At 41.0% G+C, this 26,506-nt stretch overlaps 1 protein-coding gene across 2 annotated transcripts in view; it reads left to right on the top strand.

Moving 5' to 3' along the window:
• Window positions 1–561: 561 nt before the first annotated feature.
• Window positions 562–26,506, top strand: part of CA8 (carbonic anhydrase 8) — a 98,899-nt gene continuing 72,954 nt past the window's right edge. The window contains exons 1-3 of one of the 2 annotated variants that reach the window (XM_074386675.1): window positions 562–1,007; window positions 2,154–2,345; window positions 18,382–18,506. In XM_074386675.1, coding sequence (XP_074242776.1) covers window positions 908–1,007; window positions 2,154–2,345; window positions 18,382–18,506 — 417 coding nt within the window. In that variant the 5' untranslated portion in view covers window positions 562–907. The remainder of the gene's footprint in view (window positions 1,008–2,153; window positions 2,346–18,381; window positions 18,507–26,506) is intronic. The other variant, XM_003935519.4, reaches the window with a different exon arrangement.

The raw sequence follows: 26,506 nt of genomic DNA, 5'->3' as shown, positions 1-26,506 counted from the left end.
GTCTACTGCCTTCTGTTAGCCCTGCCTTTGAAGTAATATCACTTTCCGGAAAAAAAAAAAAAAAAAAATTCCCTAAATCATATCTACTTCCCTGGATTACAACGCTTTTTTTTTTTTTTTCATAAACGTTTTTAGGAATTAATTAGAAGTTTCTTGGAAAAATTTCCATACTCGTTTCCACTGTGCTGAACTGACGATTTACAAAGTAACTACTCAGAAGATACTAAGCAGCTTCGGCTGGAGAGCCTCTTTTTACTGTTACGGGGTCTCCCAGCCTTCTTTCTCCTACCCATGGCAGCCCATCTCTCTCCTCCAGGAGCCCCTTCTTTTCGGTATTTCCAGGATTACGGATGAAAATAAACAGGGGAGCAGCCCCTGGCCTAGGCCAGGCACACAGGGGTCCCCAGGGCTGACCTTGGAGACCTGCGGGCTTCTGGGAGGAACGCGCGGGAGGCCCAGCAGGAGTCGCCGGCGCCAGGAAGCGCCAGGGGCGGCGGGGCGACCCCGCGGAAAGGGCGGGCAGGGATGCGTCGACTGTTTCCGTGACTTGGGACCCGTCGCCCGGTTCTAGCTGTCGGCTCCCCTGGTCCCAGCGGCCGCGGAGAGAAGGGGGCGGATCCTCGCGTGCCAGACACGCCCAGGCCGGGTTTTAAATTCGCCAGGCGCTCGCTCCCCGAGCCGCCGCCGCTCCCTCGCTCCGCCGAGGCCTCCGGACGCGCTCCCCGCGCCGGCCTCCGCAACACTCGGGCCGAACGCCCGCCCGCTCGCACTCACACCGCGGTTCGCACCCGCACGCGCGCTCGCACCCGCACTGCCGCTCCCGCGCGCTCCGCTCCCGCTCCAGCCCCGCGCCCCGCGGAGGCGCAGGACCGCCGCCGAGAGCGCAGAGGGGCGCCGCGGCCTTCCCATGGCGGACCTGAGCTTCATCGAGGATACCGTAGCCTTCCCCGAGAAGGAAGACGATGAGGAGGAAGAGGAGGAGGGTGTGGAGTGGGGCTACGAGGAAGGTAAGCGGCCGCGAGTCGCGGTGTCCGGGGTCCCGGGGCGGCGTCCGTGTCTCGCCGAGCGTGGGACTCGTGTCCTGCCGCTGCCGCGCGCTCCGACGACCCGCACGACCCTTCTTTCCCACGGGGGTCTCCGCCCCTTTTCCTCTCCCCTGGCGCGTTTCGGGGCGGGAGGCGTGCTCGCCGCCTGCGTTCTCCCGCCGCCTGCGCTCGCTCACGGGAGCCTTCCGCGGGGCTGGCGTTCGCACCTGCTGCGGTCCGGAGGGCGGGCCAGCCTCCAAGCCGTGGCTGTACCTTTTGTCTTCTGAGGAGCCAAGAAGAGCAGCGGCAGCTTCTACTCAACGCTTGAGGAAGACAGTGTTAACAATCCGTTTTTGGCTTGAAGACTTTGGGGAGAAAGTGTTTCTGCCTCTGGTCTTTTCGTGAAGCTTTCTAGCAACGCTCAGGTCTTTCTAAAACACGTCCTAAATTTCAGACTCAATCACTGGGTTTGGCCAGAAGCGGTTGACTTTCTGAAAAACTTGAGATTCCTAATGTATTCCTGAAGACCTAGGGCTCGTGTTAGAGCCAACCAGTAGTGCTGATGTTTACTACATATGTTGAAACCAATATAGAATATATAATTTTAATTATAAAAGATTTGGAAAGAGTATGTGAATATGTATGTGTGTAGGTGTATACATATGCACACTTTAAAATACTGCACTTGGGTTTCTGATAACGGCGTTTATTCACTAGCATGAGAGTTAGGGTTTTCAGCTGTCACTAAATGTTGAAAGTTACAGCTGTTTCCCAAGTACTGAACGTAATTGAACTAATGAGCAGAGGAAATTGTTCCGGTATTCTTTTTTCTAATCACTTAAAGATGACCCAGATTTCCCAGTCATAAATTATTATGTCTTTGTTGACAAATACAAATACAATATTTTGTTAGTCCGGGATTTTGTATGTGGTATTTGATAATATCAGATCATTCAAATAATGAATGCAAAAACACACGGATTTATCATAGTTGATCTCTGTAATCATTGTATCATTACTCTCTTCATAATGTCAAGGATCATTAGTGTCTACACTAGTTTTTACATGTTAAATTTTACTGTACCATATTTTTTAACCTGTTTTTAATTTATTTCATTTTGTCCTTAGGTGTTGAGTGGGGTCTGGTGTTTCCTGATGCTAATGGAGAATACCAGTCTCCTATTAACCTAAACTCGAGAGAGGCTAGGTATGACCCCTCACTGCTGGATGTCCGCCTCTCCCCAAATTATGTGGTCTGCCGAGACTGTGAAGTCACCAACGATGGACATACAATTCAGGTTATCCTGAAGTCAAAATCAGGTATCTTAGAAAACATGTGTATGTGCTCTTTTAAACTAGAAGTCAGCATAGAGTTATTGAAATATGATTTAACTGATATAATTTAAAAGGTACAACTGACGTATCTCTATTTTCAGGATACCTTTGAACTATAATATAAAGCATTTTGGGGAATTACCTTCTGAAACAATTTTGAAAGGATGAAAGCGTGAAATGATGAAGATTATCAGTTGGTTGTTCTGCTTCTTACGATGCTACTGGAACAACCTTAGTTTGATCATCTTATACCTTGTGAAATATGAGGACAGGTACATGCAGGTGCACTGATATGAATTTTGTCCCAAAATTGTTGATTAGTTTAAATCACTTATCTAAGTTTAAGCTAATCATAATTCTCTGTCTTGCTACTTTGTGAAACCAAAGAATAGAATTTATTGACATAATATGGCATTCCAGGTAGACTTCTCAGGTGAATTTTCTCTACTGTATTAATATGCCCAAAATAATTTTAACTGATAACAATAAAAAACACCCTCTAAACTCAGCCAGAGATTTAAATGGTGAATAAACCTCTTTATTTATTTATTTATTTATTTATTTATTCATTTATTTACGTTCCATCCTGTGAAACCTCCCCTACCCCTTGCAAACCTATTTGAGATGGATCTGAAATGTTCTGTGGAAAAGGTGTTAAGTAATTACCAAGGAAATAAGTTGTTGGCTTTCTTGTAGGAAAGAGGAAATCAGATTAAAAAAAAGTAGCATTAATAGCATGCATTTCATGGTGAATAATAACTATCTTTTGGGAAAAATTAAAGTATGTAGAAATATTAGGACATACTTGATAAATAGAGACTGTGCTCAAAACTTAATTCCAAGTCGAGAAAGCTGATATTTCACACTATAAAATCTTTAGTTTTATTATTAAGCAAGGCAGTGATTGATTTCCAACTATGGACTTATTTTATTCATTGTAAATGTTTCTAAGCTTTAATTTAGAATCCATGAGATAGTCATAGATTTACATAGTCTTCCTCACTGTTCTGAGTTTAGTCCACATGTGAGCATTACCCAGAAGAGTTTCTGGGTTTATGTGTACTTAGACTCAGTTTAAGATGTAAATTTCAACTTGAATTACAATTTTTTGGGGGATGTGGGTTTAGCATTGATGGGTCATTATGTATTATTTTTTAAAGGAGTTTGTAAAATTATTGAATACTGACTGTTCTGGCATATAAAAAGCAATTTAAGGAAGTACATGTATGTTGATATGTTGAGGTGCCTTTGAACTTCCAGAAATAAATGTTTATATATCCACACAGCAAAAATACATTTCATATCAGGTGCTATGATGAGTGTTGGTGCATACAAATGGATAAGGCAGTTCTTGAGGATTCATAGTCTAGTGGAAACCCAGTTTTTTAAGGTACTGGTGTACACATGACGTGGCAAGTGTTACAGAGGTTTGTGGGAGCAGAGAGGAATGACTGAGTACATACACTCCACTGTGTCCGTGTGTGCCCACTCTGCTCTGAGATCAGATTTACTTCCATCATACTGAATTTACCATTTTCTTCCGCTACCTTCTCAGACACTCACAATTTTCTTTCATCTTCTGCCTCACTCTAAAACAGAGACTGTGGATCAACTTCTGGGCCCTCTCACCATGAAGTGTGTTTCTTCCTCAACTAGCCTTTTGTGCTTCTCTTTTCCTCCTCCTTGCACTCCTGCCCACTGAAGAACTGCCTGCATTTCTGTCTAGGCCTGATTTGGGTACACATGATCCAGAGCCTTTTCTTCCTGCCTCCCTGGTGACCTTCCTTCTTCAGAGGCCCCTTCTCCTCTCTATCATTGTAATAATTTCCTCCTTATTGTTCCTTCCCTTCCAATATTTCTGCAAACTCAAGTAACCAAAATACCACGGCTTGAGTAGGTGGTTTTTCCCTTAGGATATTTAAGCTCCTCAGAGGAATAGTTTGTAAGCTCTAAATACCCTGTCATTTGTTTATTTAAATAAGGTTTTATCTTTATGGAAATGGAATATGAACATAATTAAAATGGCTGAATAGTACTCTTTCTGTCTCTGGTTATACCCTATTCTTGCCCACCTATGACTGCTGTTCCCTAGTGACAAGTACTTTGAAACTTTCTGTTTCTCCTGTGGTGATCTCCAAGAATGCAAGACTATACTAAGGCTTTCATGCTTTGATATGTAAGCTATGTATGAACCCTCTACTATAAAAGATGAGGCCAGTTTTCCTTTTTTTTTTTCTGAGACAGAATCTCATCCTGTCACCCTGGCTGAAGTTCAATGGTGCCATCTCAGTTCACTGCAATCTCTGCCTTCTGGGTTCAAGAAATTCTCATGCCTCAGTCTCTTGAGTGACTGGGATTACAGGCGCCTACCACCTCGTCCAGCTTATTTTTGTATTTTTGGTAGTGGTGGGGTTTCACCATGTTGGTCAGGCTGGTTTCGAACTCCTGACCTTAGGTGATCCACCTGCCTCGGCCTCCCAAAGTACTAGGATGACAGGCATGAGCCACAGCGCCCAGCTGAGGCCAGTTTTCTTATTACTGTCTTTCTTATGATTTCACTCTCTTATTCTTGTATACTTAAATTAATTTTTAAAATCTGTATAGATTTAGGGTTTGCAAATGCGGTTTTGTTACTTGGATATGTTGCATAGTGGTGGAGTCTGGGCTTTTAGCGTAACTGTCACCCAAATAGTGTACATTCTATCCGTTAAGTAATTTCTCATGCCTCATTCCCTTGGAGTCTACTTAATTTAATTTCTATTTAAATTAATGCTCAGCATTTTTATTACTGCAACTACAACTATTGTTTCCAGCTGAGATTATATTTGTCTCACTTATTAAACAATGTTTTGTATTTTCCTGGAGTTAATGCATTTTATTAATTGAATTTTTTGTTTTGTTTATCTGTCACTAATTTCATTTCCAAACTCTCCGACATATGATGGATCTTCTCTTAGGACATTCACGTGCAACCTCCTTCCCTCCCTCGTTCTTCCTCGTTCTTTCTTTTTCCCTGTGGAGGATGCTCTTCCTTTCTGCTCTCCAGGCCTCCTTACAGCCTCCTCCTGCAGCTCCTTGGACCTTACGCCTGGGAAGTCTCCGTGTTTGTCTCTTGTGTTGGATTGGATTGTTTCCTGGATGCCATGGCATGCTCTTTTTTGGAGTTGCTCCCTCATCTCAGGGAATTTCTTGGTTTATTCACTTCTATAGTTAGTCTTCCAGGAACTTGAAAAGGGACAAGTGAGGGCTGCATGCTTTGACGCCTGTGTAGTGTTTTTATTATACTTCACACTTGATTGAAGTTAGCCTGGAGTAGCAGTCTGGGTTGGAAGTATTCTTGACATTGTTTGATGTTTGACATCATGACTGTATTGCTTCCAACTTCCATTGTTGCAGTTGAAAGATCTAGTGCCCCTTCTCAACCCCCTCCATGTGTCTTTTCTCTTTTTTCCTTTCTGGAACCTTTTTCAGTGTTCTCTTGACTGCTGTTGTTTTGAAATGTTACAACCATATGCCTTGGTGAGATTGTTTCTTCACTGTGTGCTAGACGCTTGGTAGGTCTTTTTCAATCAAGATGATTGTGTCTTTCATTTACCAGAAGATTTCTTACGTTTCTCATATTATTTTATTGATAGATTTCATATTTTTATTCCCCCCCCCCCTTTTGGTAACTACCACTTTCTTCTCTTTCTCTTCTACTTTCTAGTAGATTTCCTCATTTTTTAATTGTTCTGTCTTTTCTTTTTTTAACTATAGATTGGAATGTATTTCTTTTATTTTCTGTATCTTATACTTTGACTTTTTAAAAAAATTTATATTTGATTGCACTTTAGGTTCTGGGATACATGTGCAGAACATGCAGGATTGCTGCACAGGTACATATATGGCAATGTGGTTTGCTGCCTCCATCTCCCTGTCACCTATATCTGGCATTTCTCCCCATGTTATCCCTCCCTAGTCTCCCTACCCCCCGCTGTCCCTCCCCTATTTCCCCACAACAGACCCCAGTGTGTGATACTCCCCTCCCTGTGTCCCTGTGTTCTCATTGTTCAACACCTGCCTGTGAGTAAGAACATGTGGTGTTTGTTTTTCTGTTCTTGAATCAGTTTGCTGAGAATAATGGTTTCCAGATTCATCCATGTCCCCACAAAGGACATAAACTCATTGTTTTTTATGGCTGCATAGTATTCCATAGTGTCTATACCTAGTTTATTGAGAGTTTTTAGCATAAAGGGCTGTTGAATTTTGTTGAAGGCCTTCTCTGAATCTATTTAGATAATCATGTGGTTTTTGTCTTTGGTTCTGTTTATGCGGTGAATTACGTTTATAGACTTGCGTATGTTGAGCCAGCTTTGCATCCCGGGATGAAACCTACTTGATTGTGATGGATAAGCTTTTTGATGTGCTCTTGCAATGGGTTTGCCAGTATTTTATTGAAGATTTTTGCGTCTATATCCATCATGGATATTGGCCTGAAGTTTTCTTTTTTTGTTGAGTCTCTGCCAGGTTTTGGTATCAGGATGATGTTGGTTTCAGAAAATGATGTGGGAAGGATTTCCTCCTTTTGGATTGTTTGGAATAGTTTCAGAAGGAGTGGTACCAACTCCTCTTTGTATGTCTGGTAGAATTCGGCTGTGAATCCATCTGGACCTGGGCTTTTTTTGGTAGATAGGCTATTAATTGCTGCCTCAACTTCAGCCCTTGTTATTAGTCTATTCAGGGCTTCAACTTGTTTCTGGTTTAGGCTTGGGAGGGTGCAAGTGTCCAGGAATTTATCCATTTCTTCCAGGTTTACTGGTTTATGTGCATAGAATTGTTTGTAGTAATCTCTGATGGTAGTTTGTATTTCTGTGGAATCAGTGGTGGTATCCCCTTTATCGTTTTTTTAATTGCATCTATTTGATTATTCTCTCTTTTCTTTTTTATTAATCTGGCTAGTGGTCTATTTTGTCGATCTTTTCAAAAAACCAGCTTCTGGATTTATTGATTTTTTTGAAGGGTTTTTTTGTGTCTCTCTCTCCTTCAGTTCTGCTCTGATCTTAATTATTTCTTGTCTTCTGCTAGCTTTTGAGTTTTTTTGATCTTGCTCCTCTAGCTCTTTCAATTTCGATGATAGGGTGTTGATTTTTGATCTTTCCTTGCTTCTCATGTGGGCATTTATTGCTATAAATTTTTCTCTAGACATTGCTTTTAATGTGTTCCAGAGATTCTGGTACATTGTCTTTTTGTTCTCATTGGTTTCGAAGAACATCTTTATTTCTGCCTTCATTTCATTGTTTATCCAGTCAACATTCAAGAGCCAGTTGTTCAGTTTCTATGAAGTTGTGCAGTTCTGAGTTAGTTTCTTAATCCTTTGTTCTAATTTGATTGCACTGTGGTCTGAGAGACTGTTTGTTATGATTTCAGTTCTTTTGCATTTGCTGAGGAGTGATTTACTTCCAATTATGTGGTCAGTTTTAGAGTAGATGTGATGTGGTGCTGAGAAGAATGTATATTCTGTGGATTTGGAGTGGAGAGTTCCGTATATGTCTTTTAGGTTTGCTTGGTCCAGATCTGTGTTCAAGTCCTGGATATCCTTGTTAATTTTCTGTCTCGTTGATCTGTCTAATATTGACAGTGGAGTGTTAAAGTCTCCCACTATTATTGAGTGGGAGTCTGTCTCTTTGTAGATCGTTAAGAACTTGCTTTACGTATCTGGGTGCTCCTGTATTGGGTGTGTATATATTTAGGATCATTAGCTCTTCTTGTTGCATTGATTCTTTTACCATTATGTAATGCCCTTCTTTGTCTTTTTTGATCTTTGTTGGCTTAAAGTTTATTTTATCAGGGAGAAGGATTGCCACTCCTGCTTTTTTTTTGCTCTCCATTTGCTTGGTAGATGTTTCTCTATCCCTTTATTTTGAGCCTGTATGTATCCTTGCATGTGAGATGGGTTTCCTGGATCCAGCATACCGATGGCTTTTGACTTGTTATTCAATTTGCTAGTTTGATTGGGGCATTTAGCCCATTTATATTTAAGTTTAATATTGTTATGTGTGAATTTGATCCTGCCATTTTGATGCTAGCTGGTTGTTTTGCCCATTAGTTGATGCAGTTTCTTAATTTTGTCAATATGTTTTACAGTTGTTTAGTCTTTCGATTGAACTCTTACTTTCTGCTTTCTTGTTTTTAATTTCTAAAACATTGAACTTATGCTGCAATTAAAAACTTTTTTTTTTTAAAGAACATCCACTTTTTATTTCATGAGTGTACCATCTTTCTTCATTCTTTTCTATATCGCTTCTTTTCTATCCCTGCATGTCTCTGTTTACCCTTGGTTCCTTTTTCTATTTATTTTGGTATCCCTCTTTTATTTTGGAGGTTCTCCTCAAATGTCCGGTGATCTTTGACTCTTTTTTCATATTTAAGACTGAGTTGCGCCGGGCGTGCTGGCTCAAACCTGTAATCCCAGCACTTTGGGAGGCTGAGATGGGTGGATCACAAAGTCAAGAGATCGAGACCATCCTGGTCAACATGGTGAAACCCCGTCTCTACTAAAAATACAAAAAAATTAGCTGGGCATGGTGGCATGTGCCTGTAATCCCAGCTACTCAGGAGGCTGAGGCAGGAGAATTGCCTGAACCCAGGAGGCGGAGGTTGCGGTGAGCCGAGATCGCGCCATTGCACTCCAGCCTGGGTAACAAGAGCGAAACTCCGTCTCAAAAAAAAAAAAAAAAAAAAAAGACTGAGTCGCAGATCAGAAGCTCTGTGCACCTGGGTAGGGTTTGAGGACTGTTGGGCTTCACAGTACCACGATCAAGGAAGGACCTGGCCATGTTGCTGGTGGAGTCTTCATAGCTTATATCAGTTTATCTGGAGTATGCTTATTTCCTGTTTGTGTTTTTGTTTTGGTGTTGGGGGTGGCTCAAGTTGGCCCCCAGCTTTCTGGTTGTTGGCACAGACAGGAGACTGTTACCATTTAGTGTGTCTACATTCCTTTCATCTTCTGCCGGAGATCTCATCATCATGCCTGACCATGTGTGATGGGGTTTAACTGTTCCTTTTAAACACTTTAAATCTGCTTTTCTGTTTTCAGTTTCCTACTCTGCACTGCCACATTCAGTAGTATCTCTAATGCCCCCACCTCCTGAGTCTTTCCTGGTGTCTTAGTCTGTTTGGCTGCTATTAAAAAAATACCTTGCAGTGGGTAATTTATAAGTAATAGAAGTGTATTTCTCGTAGTTCTGGAGGCTCGGAAGTCCAAGATCAAGGTGCTGACAGATCTGGTGTTTGTTGAGGGCTCTTCCTCTGCTCTGTACATGGCGCTTCGGTGCTGTATTCTTACATGGTCTGAGACAGAGGGTCAAACAGGCTCCCTGGAGCCCTTAAGAGCCTCATCTCTTCCTTAGAGCAGAGCCCTCATCCCATTTACCTGATGACCTCTTAGACATCTTATACTGTTGCACTGGGGATTCAGTTTCAACATGAACTTTGGAGGGGGATGCAGGCACTCAAACCATAGCATCTAGGTTCTGTGGTAGAAGTTGTCTGCCTCTTGCGGCCTTCTTCCTGTAGTTATTTAGCTTTTAGCTTTGTCTGTTTTGCTGAATCACTACCCCACCTTTCAGTCTGCTTTCCACCACCGCCCAGTTTTTTGGGCATTTCTCTTTTGCTGTTGATCTCCGGTCTTGTTCGTTTTGCTCCAGCAAATTATGCCCTTTTCATTTAGTGAGAATTGAGAAGGGATGGCAGATAAATGTTTGAGTGCAGTCTTCCTTGTGTAACTGGAGGGTACCCCCTGGAAATACAGCATACTGTCTTCGTAAATTAAAAAAGAATCCATACAAGAAAGACAGTTCTTTTTAGAAATTAATGCTGACTTCACAATACCACTGTGCTAAAACTTCAGCCCTACCTGAAGCTGTGTTTGGCCTGGGTGATTGTGTTTTTTATTTTTGCTCTTTTTATATTAACAAATCATAAAGAATTGCCAAAAAAGTTTAGAACAATTGTAGTATAATTTGAATGTTTAGACTTATCAAACTAAAACTTTTAACATAATCACAATGGTATTGTTCCTGTATATATAATCCCATCTGGGGTTATAGCCTTAATTTAAATTTGAGGCTTTTCAGGGCCATGAGCCCCTCCCTTCATCCCTCTCTGCTGGCACTTCTCAAGCAAAAGTCACTGATGAACTCATCATCCTCTAAATCCAATGGGCATTTTCATATTCTTACTGAACTTTAACTCTACTGCATTTGAAATGGAATTTCTGGAATTTCTCTCTCCTGTTAGTCTCTGGGCCACACAGTTGCCTGACATGTCTTCTTGATTTTGACTGCCTTTTCTCTGCTGGTGCTTCATGTTCCAGTGTGCTTACATAGCAGCGTTTCTCAAGGTTTCCTCCTGAACTCACTTCTCCTGCATGTACCCTGTAAGCAGTGCATCTGTATAGACTGTGTGCCCCTTTGTTCAATGTTCTGTTTCCCCATAGACAGCAGAGGAGCTTAGGAAAGGGGCTGTAGTGACAGGCTCTCTGAGTGGCATGGACCAGTGCAGCCTCTCATCTCAGACTCCCTGACAGGTGGTGGGCAGCCTCAGCTTGAATAGCTCAGGGAAGGAAGTCCATTTCTCACAAGAAAATCCATTTTGCTTTTGAGCAGTTCCTAAAGTCAAAAGGTTCTATGGTCTGTGTCATCGTTTGTCTTTTAGGTCTCTGGACTTCTTTAGAACAAATATAATTATATTTCCACACTGATGTTCTTTCAAATACTACAGTCATCATAACAAGCAATTGCCATTTTTCTTTTCAGACATTAGTGCTTTCAGCTGTTGCTCACGTGACAGTCCTCCATCCCTCAATACTTACTTATTGATTATTTACAATGGGAGGTACAGAGTCACTTGTCTTTTAGACCCAGGAAGATATAATACTATATATGAGAGCAACCAGGAGAGGAAAAGATTGTAAATAGCTACTGACCCTCTGCTTCATCTGCATTGTCAGCAGACAAGACAATAGGGGTGGTGGGGACTGCAGGAACTGACGAGCTGCAGAGAGCAGCCCTAGCTTGCCAGATGTTTAATGTGTGAGGAGAAGCTGGAGATGTGCACCTGTGACCTAAACATATATGTTCACCGGTTTCATCTGGCCTGCAGGGTGTGGTTGGCAATCTTGGTTTCATCTTTTACAAGCAGTAACATGCTTTGGATAAGGTAAGTGTAAATCAGATCCAAAGCCTGCCCTCAAGGAGGATTCAGTGGTAGGTCATAGAATGTATTATAGCTATACAGGGAGAGATTATTTTTGGTGGAAATTCTTTGGGAAGGATTTTGGTGGAAATTCTTAAGGATTCCTCTTAGTGGAGGAAATAGCATTTGAAATAATCCTTGAAGGATGAATAGCCTTTGGATATGGGGAGCCTGGGGTGGGTGGGAAGAAGGGACAGCTTGCAAAAAGGGTACAGATATGGGAAGTTCTAGAGGTTGTATAAGGAAAGGCTAATCCTTCAATATGCCTGGAAGAGAAGATTTGTTCATGATAAAGGGGGTTAACAGGAAATATAATAGAGAGGGTATGTTGGAGCAAATTCATGAGGGACCCTGCGCAGACGCTAAAAAGTAGAATCTTAATTTTTTTTAATGATAAAGTCATAATTAGAACATTGCTTAAAGAAAAGCTGACAGCACTGAATGAGATGGGCTCTGGGAGAGAGTGTGAGGCAGTTTGAAAGTTAGTACAAGAGACTCAACCAAAACTGCAGGCATTGCAGTATCAGTGGAAAAGGAGGGAAGACACAGGAGTGAACTCTGTGATGCAGTCTATGGAATCGCATGGGTTAGTTATGTGGAGCAGGGGAGTGGAGGGGATCAGTGAAGAGATGGCCAGGATGGACCCCCATAACTGCACCTGGTTTCAGATTCTGTCACTATATTTCTACCTCTGCCCTGGGCAGATTTCAAGGTAGCAGAGTCCCTCCCTCCTAACATGGAGTCGAAGCAAGCATCACATTTCAGGGTGATCTGACCAGTCTATTGATCCTGTTATCTTCTGGAGTATGGAGAATTTTATTAAGGCTGCCACATGTATCATTTAGCTTCTCAGCAGGACAAATGGGTCACTGTCCCTTAGGAATATTAACATTTAAGGTACACAGGCAAATTATAATTAAACATCTTTGCAGTGGTATAAAGAGGAGTGTAAGCACACACACAAAAATTCTAGATTTCTAGCTTGAGTGGTTTGATACTGAGGTAGTGAGGAAATGTGTGAGGCTGCCCATTCTTGTGCAATAGTGTCACTCCAGCTTACTATAAGCGATGTCTTAAGGGTAATGACAGTTTTAATGGACCATCATTATGGGAGAAATTGCTAATCAAGATAGGTCATGTGTGCCCTTTGCTGTAACTTATTATAGAAACTTTAATTAGAAGGTTTTACTTCTGGGTCTCTTACAATTCTCAATACCAATTTTAGGATAGATGATGATGATTATTAATCCTAGTTCCCCCCCCCCCCCCGGAAACATGACAACTTTTTACAATATTTCTTAGCAACCGTGCTGATTTAAAGATGAAATTGTCAAAAATATCTTAAAAATTATTTTCACTGAAGAAGAGGCTCTTTTTTATTTATAGGAAATGTCAGGGCGAAATTTCTTTTTCCTTCTTTTTTTTCTTTTTCTTTTTATAGACGGGGTCTTATTCTGTTGCCCAAGCTGGAGTGCAGTCATAGCTCACTTCAAGTCCTGGGCTCAAGTAATCCGCCCGCCTCAGCCTCTCTGGTAGCTGGGACTACAGGCCTGCCACCATGCCCAGCTAATTTTTCAATTTTTAGTAGAGACAGGGGTTTTGCTATGTTACCCAAGCTGGTCATGAACTCCTGGGCTCAAGTGATTCTCCTGCCTCAGCCTCCCTTAGTGCTGGGATTACAGGTGTGAGCCCCTGTACCTGGTTGAGTTAATGACTGTCTTTGTTATTGGCTAATTTCGTTGCATTTGAATTACTGGTTAGTTGCTGTCATCTGTATCGCTTTGCTCCTGCTTCACTTTGCCTGGCCCACTCTCTGTGCTATTGTTGTGATCTTTACCCTTAAGAGCTGAAGATGTTTAATAGAACCATAGGTTAAAAGCCAAAAACACTTTAAAAATATTGAAAATTTTTTGCTTTTAAGGCTTCAAATGTTAAAAAAGAACCAATTAATACTATTTTGAGGGAAGTTTTAGAGATAGAGTTGGAATTCCTTCAAAGTTACTCTGAGGTTATGAAGTCTTTAAACCCATTAAAAATGAAGCCTTTGGGGGTGGGCATGGTGGTTTATACCTGTAATCCCAGCACTTTGGGAGACTGAGGCAGGCAGATCACTTGAGGTCAGGAGTTCACGACCAGTCTGGCCAACATGGTGAAACTTCATCTCTACTAAAAATATAAAAATTAGCCGGCCATGGTGGGGCACACCTGCAATCCTAGCTACTAGGGAAACTGAAACAGGAGAATTACTTGAACCCGGGAGGCAGAGGTTGCAGTGAGCCAGGATCGCACCACTGCACTCCAGCCTGGGTGACAGTGAGACACATCTCAAAAATAAATAAATAAATAAATAGCAATAAATAAAATAAGAATGAACCCTTTAGATTCTTTGGGTGGTGCACCAGGGACCCTCTGCTGTGGGGGTTCCTCTGTGTTGGAGGTATGGCTCTGCAGGCTCCATCTCCTGGCCTCACCATCTGTGACTGGGCATGATAGCAGCTTTCTAACTGGATAGGCTTCCCTTTTGTTATTCTGTCATCTGTGCAGATCCTGCACGAATAACACTTAAAATACTTTAAATTAAATAGTATTTTAAATACTGCAAGTATGATCATGTTAGTCCCCTGGTTAAAAGCCCTCCATGGTTCCGGGCAGGAGAAACTCCAGCTCCTAAGCATAGGCATGTCTCCTCATGGCCACCTTTGACTCACTCACTTCTGATTTTGTTCTTCCAGAACACACTTAAGTGGCTTCATGTCTGAGAGCCTTTCTCAGGCTCCTTGCTCTACTCTGCATGTACTTTTCACCTCTCAGCTTATTCAAAACTCAGCTGGGCTGGCATCTTCTTGGGAACGTCTTCTCGGACTTGATGATTCACGCTTGTTACTGGCTTGTCCCCTCGCTGGTTGGCCTGCTACCCTTTCCCGTTCTTGATGTGTTCTATATAGAGTATTCAGTTTAGTCCCTTAAGCACTGAGACTGCCTGGTCAACACCGAGGCTGGATCTTTCTCGCTTATGCACTCAGTAATCAACACAGGTCCAGGCATCGAGTTGGTCTCAAAACTTAGTGTTGAAGTCAAATTAAAAGAGAAGGAATAAAGCTTGAGCACTAGCCTTTGAATTATCTGGTAAATTTGTTTTCAGCAAAGGATTGTAGAATCTTAGATAGATTTAGATAAAGGTATATATTTCAAATCTCTATGGGGTTTTCAAATCTTGCAGAAGCTTCCTCAGGGAACTCTTTTTTATGTCTTATAAATGCAATTGCCAAGTTTTTATTGAAGAGCATTAAAGAAAATGGAGGCTGTGGCAATGGTGTCAGTTTGTTTTATATTCTTTTCACAAGTTCCTTTTCTAAAAAAATTCAGCATGTCATCAGTAGGAGTTTCGTGTTTTTTCATTGTAACTTTATTGAACCAGATGACATCATAATTAATACACCTGCCGTGTAGTGACCCAATATTACTCAGCAAAATTTGATTTTCATAAATGTAGGAAAAAGCTGCCCCTTCTGATATGATTCATTTCTTTACTAGAAAGAAAAATGTAAGCCGTGAAAAGGGAGAATAATGTCTGAAGAGGATGTGGCCAGAAGGATAAAACAGAGCCGCTATTTATTTTCAGTCCATAAACACAATCATTCTTGGGGGATGAACGGGTAATGCTCTTACCTGGAACCTCATAAAACTCTGAATTCAGAATTTGGTCATTTTTTATGGCATTGTGTGGCCATGTGACTTTAGTGTGGTTTAACTTTGGGTTATTCATCTGCAGCAACAATGAAAGGTTCCCAGAGCCTGTTTCCTGGCTGACAGCCTCCTCTTCATCACCTCTCCCTGGAGAACCAGGCTGGGGCAAAACGCTTCCCTTCTCAGTGTTCCCTTCACTTCATAGAATATAACTATTTTATTGTAGTTTTATTGAGTATCATGACATCACAGTTAATAAACCTGCCATGTAGTAACCAGATATGACCCAGAAAAAATATGATCTTGACAAATACATGAATTTACACTTTAACCTAATAGAATGTAAGATCTACAAGGCCAGGGAATTTTGTCTGTTTTGTCAAAATCAATGTATCCTAAATACTTAACGCAGTACCTGATACATGTAGTAGAAGACCAAAAAAAATACCAGTTGGAAGGATAAGTAAATTCTCCTGGATTTTGAAGTTCTTCCTATCAAAACATGGGTCTCTGCAGTTTGAATTTCCACGGTGTTTCATTTAAACCGTTTCCAAGTTTAAGTGAAAGGCTTCATTGCTGTTAAGAAAATTTTGAGCATTAGTCATGTGGGGAGTATATTTTTGAAGCATGGATCTCTTTATGGTCCTTTGAAATCACTGTCAAGACCAGCTACAAGCTGTATCATTTATTTCCATATGACAGTACTAGTAGATGGCTGTTGACTAGTACAACTAGTAAACTGCTCTGTAACAGAACAGTTTTTAGAAATACCATGTGCCTTTGTGTGTGTGCATTCTGAGTATATGTGATAAAGGGGTTTTGGGGAAGGAGTTTTAAAAATCCTCTTTCCCATTTCACATGTGCTTCATTTCATGATACTCCTCTTTCTCTTTCCTTAGCCACGTAGAGCTGAGCCTTTTCTAGGACGGTTTTATCGCTTTGTTTTAGAAGTGGCATTGTAGAGTTCACCTGCTGGGGCCTTGGGTCCCACTGTTGTTGGGGGTAACGAGGGGTTTATTTTCTGTTTTTTTTTTTTTTCTTTTTGGTTTGGGAGGTGGGGTCCACAGTGGGTAGACTCCTGGTCTCCTTCCTGGTATTTCTTAAGACCAAATTTGGACAGCCAAGAGAAAGGAATGAGTTGTGAGGTTATTTAGAAACATTTCATACATTCTTAAATCCACAGAATGGATGTTTATTGAAGAGGAAGGTGAAGTGAGCTTGCACTGTGCTTCTGAATATCTATAAACCTTTCTGAGCCACGTATTAAAATGTTTTAGATTGTTCTGGGAAATAGGATGAAGTGCAGTTCTCCAAGGAGCAACTTCAGTTTATAAATCTAGACTTAGATAATTCATTGTTTTGTGGTTCATGCTCACAGATACCGAAATTTGGCTTTCCCTGTTCTGCCTCACCCGTGGTGCATGGGTCAGAAGGTTCGAGTTCCAGGCGCTGTCCTGGAGCCTGCTCGGAGTCTGACTGTGGCAGGTCACACTCAGTCCCTCTCATACGCTCTTCTGCCCTATCTGTGGAGTTGATGATAACCCTCTCCCCTTGGATTTGTTGTGTGACCTAAATCAGACCAGACATGAGGGCAAACACTAAAATCTAAAATCATGCATGACGATCTTATACTAAAGGTCACGAATCTCACTTTCCCTTCCCCTTGATGTGACATGTATCCAGTTGAAAAATTAAAGTTACTTCTTGCTCTGGATGTTCCTTGTCTTCATTATTTGAGTTTGTAGAAAGCTTGGGAGCAGATTTGTAGGGTATGTTTAGCTAGGACTCCATGACCTCCCTTGTGTCCTATAGCCTCATTTCTCTGTCTGTTTTCTGCCTCTTTCTTTGTTTCTCTTTGTTCTTCTTCCTAATTTACTCTGTCTGACTCTATTGTATGTACCTTGACCTAAGCAGCCTTAAATCCTTTTTTGGAACAAGTCGTTAGATGAAGAACCAACCAAACATGTAAATATTGTTGCCCCAATTGGCCTTCTTCTCTTTTGAGTTTTAGGGTAAGGATGAATGACAGAACTCTTCCTCGAGAGAGGTGTGGAATCTTCTGGGTCCTCCTTAAGGCAACCCAAGTGTGAAGGATGATCTGTTTCAAAACATCTGCTTCTAGGAAAGGGAAGGTGTTGAATTTTGTTAGCTAAATAACATGAAGTTCTTAGTTGATACTGTTCAGAATTGGGAGTTGCCAGAGGAAAAATGACCTGAGTTAAACAACTTTTATTTGTGTTGAAATTGACCATTTTTTTTTGTAAGAAACTTTATTTCAAGTTGGTACATATGCTGTCAGGGAGGTTTTAACTAAAGAATTTTATTGCTTTAAGACAGGTTCTCATGCAAATGTATTTTTCATCATCCTTTAGCGTGTCCTTGTTGGGGATAAAGTTCTTGATCATATCCAGCAAAGAGAAAGAGACACATGGTCCTGTGGGACCGATGCTAGTACTTTGAGTGTCGTCCATATTTTATCGCAATTTTATTTAGTGTCGTTTGTGCTAATGAATGTCCATCAGCTATTAAAGTGTGATTTCACTGTTGATTAACTTAGTGCTGATCAGTCCTCTTCACGAATAATTTTGTCAGTCCACACACCTGTTGTCTAGATTGAAAGCCTACTAGTGCAAGTGGATGATTTGCAAATGTGATTTAATTTATTTATGTGTCTACAGAATATTACTGGTCAGAGTCAAGCCATATATTTGTCTCTTGATCAGTGCCAAGCTTAAGTCTCTAAGGGAGGAATTTGTTTTCCTTGTCTACTAATCAACTGAAAACACACAGGAAATTTAAATATATGTGTGTGTGTGTATATATATATATATATATATATATATATATATATATATGTCATTACGAGTTTTTCAGAGTATTTGAACTTCTGCTATGTCTGAATGGCCAATACAAGAATATCAGCCAAGCCTAAATAGTTTAAATTCACCTCACAATTGTGATACATTTCTCATTTGGCTTTATGAATTTAATCTGTAGAGCCTGTGAGAGCATTTTGGTGAAAAAAAAAAGTTTCTAATGTTTATAATGCTGAGCTAATAAATGTGTGATGTAACTCAATAACATTTATCTTCTTTTTCAGTTCTCTCGGGAGGACCATTGCCTCAAGGGCATGAATTTGAACTGTACGAAGTGAGATTTCACTGGGGAAGAGAAAACCAGCGTGGTTCTGAGCACACGGTTAATTTCAAAGCTTTTCCCATGGAGGTAAGAAGAACGAATTGGCTTGTAGAAATCTCGTTTTCTGAATAAAGTATTCAGTGACTTACTGAAATGGTTTAGTTTAAAAGTAGATGCATAGCCCTTGAATTTTGTCAGTTTATGCTAAAATGTACAAAGCGCTTAATGCAACGGAAGCCTAGCGCAGCACGTGAAGCTTCCTGTCTACTCTCATGGCTTGGTGTGTGCGCATGAGCACGTGACCAGAAAGGCAATCTACAGGATTACATTTCACCCTAGTGTTACTAATCTTGTAAAAATTCTGCCTCTGCAGATTCAGTAGTTTGCTTTTATAGATGTTATGAATAGGTGACGAGCTGAAGACAGACAACCGTTGGAGAAACCACAACAGTAGTGAAAAGTCTAGGTTAGCTAGTTTAAAATCCTGGGTTGGTTTTATTCACTCCAAACCACTGGGGAAGGGAGGGGGGAAGAGATTTTTCAAGAGGGATTCTTTTGTCCGAAGAATTCCCTCCCTGACTTATGTTCTTATTTAACTCCTGCTCTTCCTTTGATACCCGATTGAAATCTTAGGTCTTCCGCGGGACTTTTTCTAGTTGCCTTCCTAGGCAGAATTCATTTCTCTCTCTCTTTGCTCCTTGCATGCTTGATATTTCTCTCTCTCTCTGCTCCCTGTATGCTCCCTGTAAGCGGTGGCCCCATGCGTTGTACCATTTAGTATCCACGGCGTCTTTCTCACTGCCTGTGAGCTCCTGGGGACTGGAGCCCCCTCTCCTCCCCTTTTTACTCCCATCATTTGCCCAGGGCCAGGCACAGTTGAGACAGACAGTTTACGCTGGTGAAAGTGAGAGGATGTTGGGTTCAGTCCAGGCCTTGATGATATTTCTAGAAGGAACCTCAGTTTACCCCAGAAAATAGCCCTGTGGTGGCATATAGGAGCATGTTTTAGGGGGTTACTGGACTGCCAGTCTTTTCTCTGACATTCCCAACTGTGCATGGGCTTGACATTAAATATAAAATTGCTCATGACCAGATGTGACATTCAGTGCCACTTCAGTGGCTGTAAATCATGGCTGTATAATTTTGTCAGTAATACATGTATTTTAGAGGATTCTGTTGAAGTGTTTCTCAGCATTACTTTAATTATAATTTAAAAAAATATATCTCTGGAAGCTCAGGATATCTCTTTCATGAAAAAAAGACCTGAACCTTGTATTGAAATGTTCCATATTTTAAGGCTGGAGAGGAAAAAACCCAAACCAGTATATTGAAGAGTGGAAGAGGTGTGCAGTGATGCGGACAGTAAGGAGAAGCATCTTCTCAGAAGCACTGATGGTGAAGGCCTTCAGCACTTACCTCTCTAGGAGCTGTTTGCCCAGTGCTTATAGACATCCTCTCCTTGCTACTGTCTATGATGCTTCTGTGTCCCTTCTGGCTCCTGTCCCATCATCAGCCAACCTGACAAGGAAAAATTCACACCAGAAAGCATCAAAAAGGAACGAAGACACAAAATCCAAGACAGTTAATGCCATTGGGTGGTGGGGTACAAAGTGAGGGGCAGGACCACCCTAGACTGTCAGGGACTTTGCCCTGCCTCATTCTTTGGGTTTGAAAAGCCACTGAGTGCGTTTCATCTCAGCTCCCAAAGACAGACTCTAGTAACAAAAGTTCTGGGGAGAGGTAGCTGCAAATGGGGAGGCAAGAACTTCTGGATGAGAATTCCGTGGTTTTGCTTGTGTCATGCAGAACTTACAGCCATGGAAAATGTAATTAGCGAGCTGTTCTCTTTATACTCAGATAGCATTTCCAGACCAAACATCCAGATTGGGCTGGTTTCTTTGTGGGGTTTCAACAGCTCTGGTCCATTAAGCACAGGTAATGGTTTGTTTTGATGAAGATTAAACCCTGGTAGTAAGGCTTTGTTTCTGCAGAAATATTTATATTTAGGATAATGGAATTGCTGACTATGATTTTTCCAAAATACGCAGTGAATAATATTTATATTCTTTTTTATCCCAGATTATCCGTGATCCAATCCCAGAGAAAATACTTGTATCAGTCATCCGATGTGTGCTTAGTGCTCTATCCCATTGAGTGCGTAAATGCTATGGGTGTGTAAAATTAGAAGGAGATGTCTGCAAGCCAGGGTTATTTGTTTATTGATTTATTTTTGTGGAAGCTATGAAAACTGAGGTGGGTTTTGAGAAGGAGAGGGCTCTCATGGTGTGGGAAAAGAGAGGAGAGAGGGTTTCCATGTGGAATAATATCCTGGGAGTGGGGGTGAGTTGGCTCATACAGAATTAGGTAGATAACTTACTACAGGTCCCCTGGTCCTGAACTGCCACCAAGAGCCACTTGAAGCACAGGCCATGGCCAGCGGCTCAGTGGAGAGTAAGACCAGATACCCTTTTGGGTACATGATTTTTTTTCCGGTTTTTTTTTTTTTTTTTTTTTTGAGGTCACTTTCCATATTTTGCTTACATTTTAAGTCTGACTTTTTTTTCCCCCTCAAAATCACATATCTATGCATCTATTTCTTTTTTGTTGATCTTATTGAAAATTAAATGGCTGGCTTGTTAAACAGACACCATAAGCAAATACTCTGTCTCTTCTTACATGGAACACTTAGGAATGGCCTTTTTTCTTTTGAGATGAAGTCTTGCTTTGTCGCCCACATTGGAGTGCAGTGGCTTGCTCTCAGCTCACTGCAGCCTCCGCCTCCCAGTTTCAAGTGATTCTGTGCCTCAGCCTTCAGGGTAGCTGGGATTACAGGTGCCCACCACCATGCCCTGCTAATTTTTGTATTTTTAGTAAAGACGGGGTTCCATCATGTTGGCCAGGCTGGTCTTGAACTCCTGACCTCAGACGATCCACCCGCCTCGGCCTTCCAAAGTGCTGGGATTACAGGTGTGAGCCACTGTGCCCAGCAGGAAGGGCTTTTAACAGAAATTCATCTACCTGTCTTCCTTCACCTTTTAGAAATTATAAATATAACAACAGCTCTAAAGAGATTTTTGATACTCTCAGTAGTCAGCACTGACGGGATTTCAAAAGTTAACACAATTTGGTACTCTAAACAGTTTAAACTGCAGCTCTTCACTAAGCAAGGTGTATAAGGCATGCCATTTGTGTTTTTCCTTCTTGAGACCTGTAGATTTTGGAAACACGCATCCTTCCACAGCCATCTGACACTGCTTACTGTGCTCTAATCTGGTAAACCTGAATTCTATTGTGAATACTCCAGGTTTATACTTAAATGACAGTGCCTTAACAAGAGAAAAATGTAATCATGCTGCATTTTTCCTCCTGTTACCTGAAAGGGTTTCCCTATGTTTCCCAGGGTAGATTTGAGCTGGTCTCAAGGGATCCTCCTGCCTCAGCTTTCTGAGTAGCTGGGACTATAGGTGTGCACCACTGCGCCCAGCTCCAGATAGAATCCTTTTACATAATGTGTGAGTGTTTTGCATTGTGATATTCAATCAAGACATTAATGTGAGTATAAGATTTTTGGTTTAAGACAAGTTTGAGATCAACTAAAATTAATTATCGTGTGTTTGTTCTTCTGGTGGCTATGGAAGTTCCTTATTTTCTTTGGATTTTGTTGGATGTCTTAGCTTGTGAAGTCCAACTTCAATGCTATATGAATTTTTTGCCATTTTGCTAACACACTGCTACACTCCATGCATTCAGCGTTCTACTGGAACTGTTTATTTCCTTCACATTAACTTTTGTTACAGATATCAGGCTCCTGGGTATTGAGGGTCACAGGTTCACGTTCTACTTTCAGACTGTGTGTTCTATTTGGGTCATTTGTCTGTGGACACTGCCATCTTTGCTGCTTCAAAGCAGCCTGACTCTGTGGTCTGTGTGATTTTTGGTAAATTCTGATGAATTTTTACACATGAATAGCTACTCTCATAATTCCAGGGAGGAAAGCTCAGGCAGTTAGATTTTATTCTGAATCAATACAAATTTTTAAAAAAGTGATTGGGAGACCAACAGTATGTCAAGTTTTAATTTTTCCAATTAAGAACATTACTCTCTGCTGTCCTTACCATGTTTTTTTTTTTTTTTTTTTTAGATGGAGTTTCGCTCTTGTTACCCAGGCTGGGGTGCAATGGCGGGATCTTGGCTCACTGCAAACTCCGCCTCCTGGGTTCAGGCAATTCTCCTGCCTCAGCCTCCTGAGTAGCTGGGATTACAGGCACACACCACCATGCCCAGCTAATTTTCTGTATTTTTAGTAGAGATGGGGTTTTACCATGTTGACCAGGGTGGTCTCGATCTCTTGACCTCATGATCCACCTGCCTCGGCCTCCCAAAGTGCTGGGATTACAGGCTTGAGCCACCGCGCCCAGCCCCTCATCATTTTATAAAGAGAGAATCTTTAATAGCCAAAGGCATGTACCCATAAATTGTATAGACTTAGATTTTTAAAAACATATGTTATTTCGATTTTTCTTGCATCATTGCAGGTGAATGATAGTTTTGTCAGAGATAGGCACTGATCTGGCCCACTGACGAGCAGGAGATCATGTATGCTGAGCCTGACTTTCTTGCCTTTTGGGCCTAAAAGTCTATGGTTTAAGAATGAATTGCTAAGAAGGAGTTCCAACCATATTGAGGCTGGACACTTATCTTCCTTTATATTGTGTTTAAAGAGCAGCGATTGCTCTGTGTATTGTGGAAGGACTTAGTGATGATTGTGCCACATACCAGCTGTTGGTAGAAGGTTGAGTGCATTAGTTAAATAGAAAAAAAAATTATTATACAGAGCAGGATGCTTTAATTGTAAAGAGTCTAGGCCTTGGTTGCAAAATAGACCAACAAAAATATTCTGAAGACTGTATCTCATAATATAGTGCTAATCCTTAATACTACATTTGGGCCCTGGATCAGGTCTCCAGATAGCCCACATTTCTTCTTCTCTTTCCAGGTAAGTGGTAGCATTTGGTAGTTAGTGTTTTCTTAGTAAAAGTAAATGGTCTTTAAGGTTGCTGCTTCCCAAGTTATTTGCATGTTCACCTCACAGAAAGATTTATTTTTATCCACTTATTTTACTATTCTAAGGAGATCCCAGGAAGAGTTTGCCTGGTTAATAGTGAAATCATGACCTTTCAAGTTATTTTACTTTGAGGAACATCTCAACTAGAGCTTCACGTTTGTTGAACCTCTTCTAAAATAGGGACTTCCATTGATTTTCCAAACAAGTGAAATGGGATGACTTTATTTGTGAGTGAACATTCTGAAGATTGGATACAAGATATAACACTAAAGAAATAGAGATTTAAAAGGAAATTTTGTGGTCATCTAGTCCAAACTCTTACATAACATGGAAGAAATCTGTCTTACAGGCTGTGAAGTTTGAGTGGCTTTGTGACAGCAGAGGAGGTGTGTGTGTTGCAAAGGTGGAATCCCTGCTACCTCCAAGAACAGGGATAAGGGAGGCAGCAAATTTAGTAGAGAGCCTACTCCTGCCCCCTTTACAGAGGTGCTCACTGAGGTCTGGGGAGGAGGAGGAGGGAGGTTAGCTCAGGGCCACAACCTCAGAAATGGCCCATGAACTGACTTCTGCTCTAGGCAGTGCTTTCTTCACTTTCCAAAGCCAGTTACCAGGAAAATCAACTCTAGTTTGAGATTTCATTTGTAGCTGTAGTTAATACTTTGGATTGAGGTTGCTTTGGGAATAAAAAGAAAGGTTTGTATTAAGAGGAGTTAGGACTGACACTCAAGGAATGATTTGAAATTTGAATGTTCAGCTTTTCTGGGAAGTCTTATTATTTTGACCAGAAAAAAGGAATAACTTGTCTCTAAATATAATAATTATTATGATGATTATTATTTGGTATCCTGGACTCTCCCAAGGAGTTAGCAGATTGAGCCTGTGTATAAATAGATGAAGGAGTTAGAGCCTTGTGCAGTGGCCTCTCCAGAAGTCGTGACTGCAGAAAAAACAGCAAAAAAAATGTTATGTTTCCTGAATTCTAATGAACGCTTGCATTTTACTTCATAAAAATCATGGTTTCTGCTTTGATTCAGCATATTTATTTTTACATTTCATGTAGAAACCTCACAGTTTACTGTGTAGAAAATGAATTACAGTGTTGAACAAATGTTCTTTTAACTGTATTCCCACTCAGAAGTGTGTAAGACCAACTTGACCTTTGAGAAGTCACTTTGAAGCTACTTTTGATTTTATATTTTTTAGTATTTCTTTTAGTAGCTCATTCTTTGTTGTTTGAGGATGTACAAAAGGTTGTTTTGGCAAACTAAATTTGAAAACGAGCATTTATATTACAACTGATTTTATGAAATTTGTAGAAAAACTAAAAATTAGTTCCTATAAATGAGTATAATATATAATTAATGAGCGAATAAGGTTATACATACTACAGGTAGAAAATATTTTAAATTGGGCTCTGAAAGATTAAATTCTACAGAAAATATATTTCCTGTCAATATGTTTTCAGATAATAAATAGCCTGAGATTTGAATATGTAGTTCATAACTGGGGTGTCCATCTAAATAACACATAATCATCCATTCATTCTTTTGTTTATCCATCCATCCGTCCGTCCATCAGTCTGTCCATCTGTCTGTCCGTCCATCCATCCATCCGTCCATCCATCCATCCATCTGTCTGTCTGTCCGTCCATCCATCCATCCATCCATCCATCCATCCATCCATCCGTCCAAAGTATTTCATGTTCAGGCCCTGGACTAAGTGCTAAGGAGACAGCTATGAGTACAACAGACACTGCAGTTTTCAGACAGTGGGGGAGTTCGAATGCAGTTTGCTGTTTGTCTCCTATTTGTTTTTTTTCTAAATGGGCAAGTCTTTAGAACAGGGATCCTCAAGCCCTGGGCCATGGACTGGAACCTGGCCTGTTAGGAACCTGGCTGCAAGCAGAAGGTGACTGGTGGGCCAGTGAGCATTATCTCTTGAGTCTGCCTTCTGTCCGATCAGTGGTGGCATTAAATTCTCATAGGAGCATGAGACTGTGAACTGTGCATGTGAAGGATCTAGGTTGCACACTCCTAATGAGAATCTAATGCCTGATCATCTATTACTGTCTCCCATCACCCCCAGATGGGACCATCAAGTTGCAGGAAAACAAGCTCAGGGCTCTCACTGATTCTACATTATGGCGAGTTGTATAATTATTTCCTTACATATTACAATATAGTAATAATAGAAATCAGTGTATAATAAATGTAATGTGCTTGAATCATCCCCAAACCATCCCCTGTCCCCAGGCTGTGGAAAAATTGTCTTCCACGAAACTGGTCTCGGGTGCCAAAAAGGTTGGAGACTGCTGCTTTGGAAGATACAGTAGTCCCCTCCTTGTGGAGGATACATTTCCAGACTCCCAATAGGTACCTGAAACTGTAGCTAGTACCAAACCTACATATATTAATACTTGGTTTCTTCCTATACATACATGTCTGTGATAAAGTTTAATTTATATATTAGACACAGTAAGAAATTAACAAGAACAATAATAAAATTATAACAATATGCCAACATCACTACTTTTACACTTTAAGACTTTGTTAAGTAAAATAAGGGTTACTTGAACCACGAGCACTGCAGTACCATGACACTGAATCTGATCTCTGAGAGGACTCTTAAGTGGCCGATGGGCAGGGAGCGTGCACAGTGTGGAGATGCTGGACAGAGGGAGGATTCACACCCTGGGTGAGATGCAGCAGCATGGTGTGAGATTTCATCACACTACCCAGAATTTAAATTGTATGAACTGTTTATTTCTGCAATTTTCCTTTTAATATTTTTGGACCACAGTTAACTGAAACCATGGAAAGCAAAACTGTGTCTCTGCCACATTCCCCTAGCTGCCTGTGCAGTATGCAAATTCAGGCCATCAGAAGCTAGTTAGAGGAAGATTTTGAAGACATTTCTTAGGACGCAAATATGTTGTTTGAGACGTGAATGACTGTCAACCACACAAAATATTTATCAACCAGTATGTGAAAGGCATTGTGCTAGGTATAACCAGTCATGGGTC

The sequence above is a fragment of the Saimiri boliviensis genome, chromosome 15 (genome assembly GCF_048565385.1).
Source record: "Saimiri boliviensis isolate mSaiBol1 chromosome 15, mSaiBol1.pri, whole genome shotgun sequence".
In the NCBI taxonomy this organism is placed as follows: domain Eukaryota; kingdom Metazoa; phylum Chordata; class Mammalia; order Primates; family Cebidae; genus Saimiri; species Saimiri boliviensis.
Note: the sequence above shows the minus strand (reverse complement) of the source record. Positions and strands in the feature narration are given on the sequence as shown.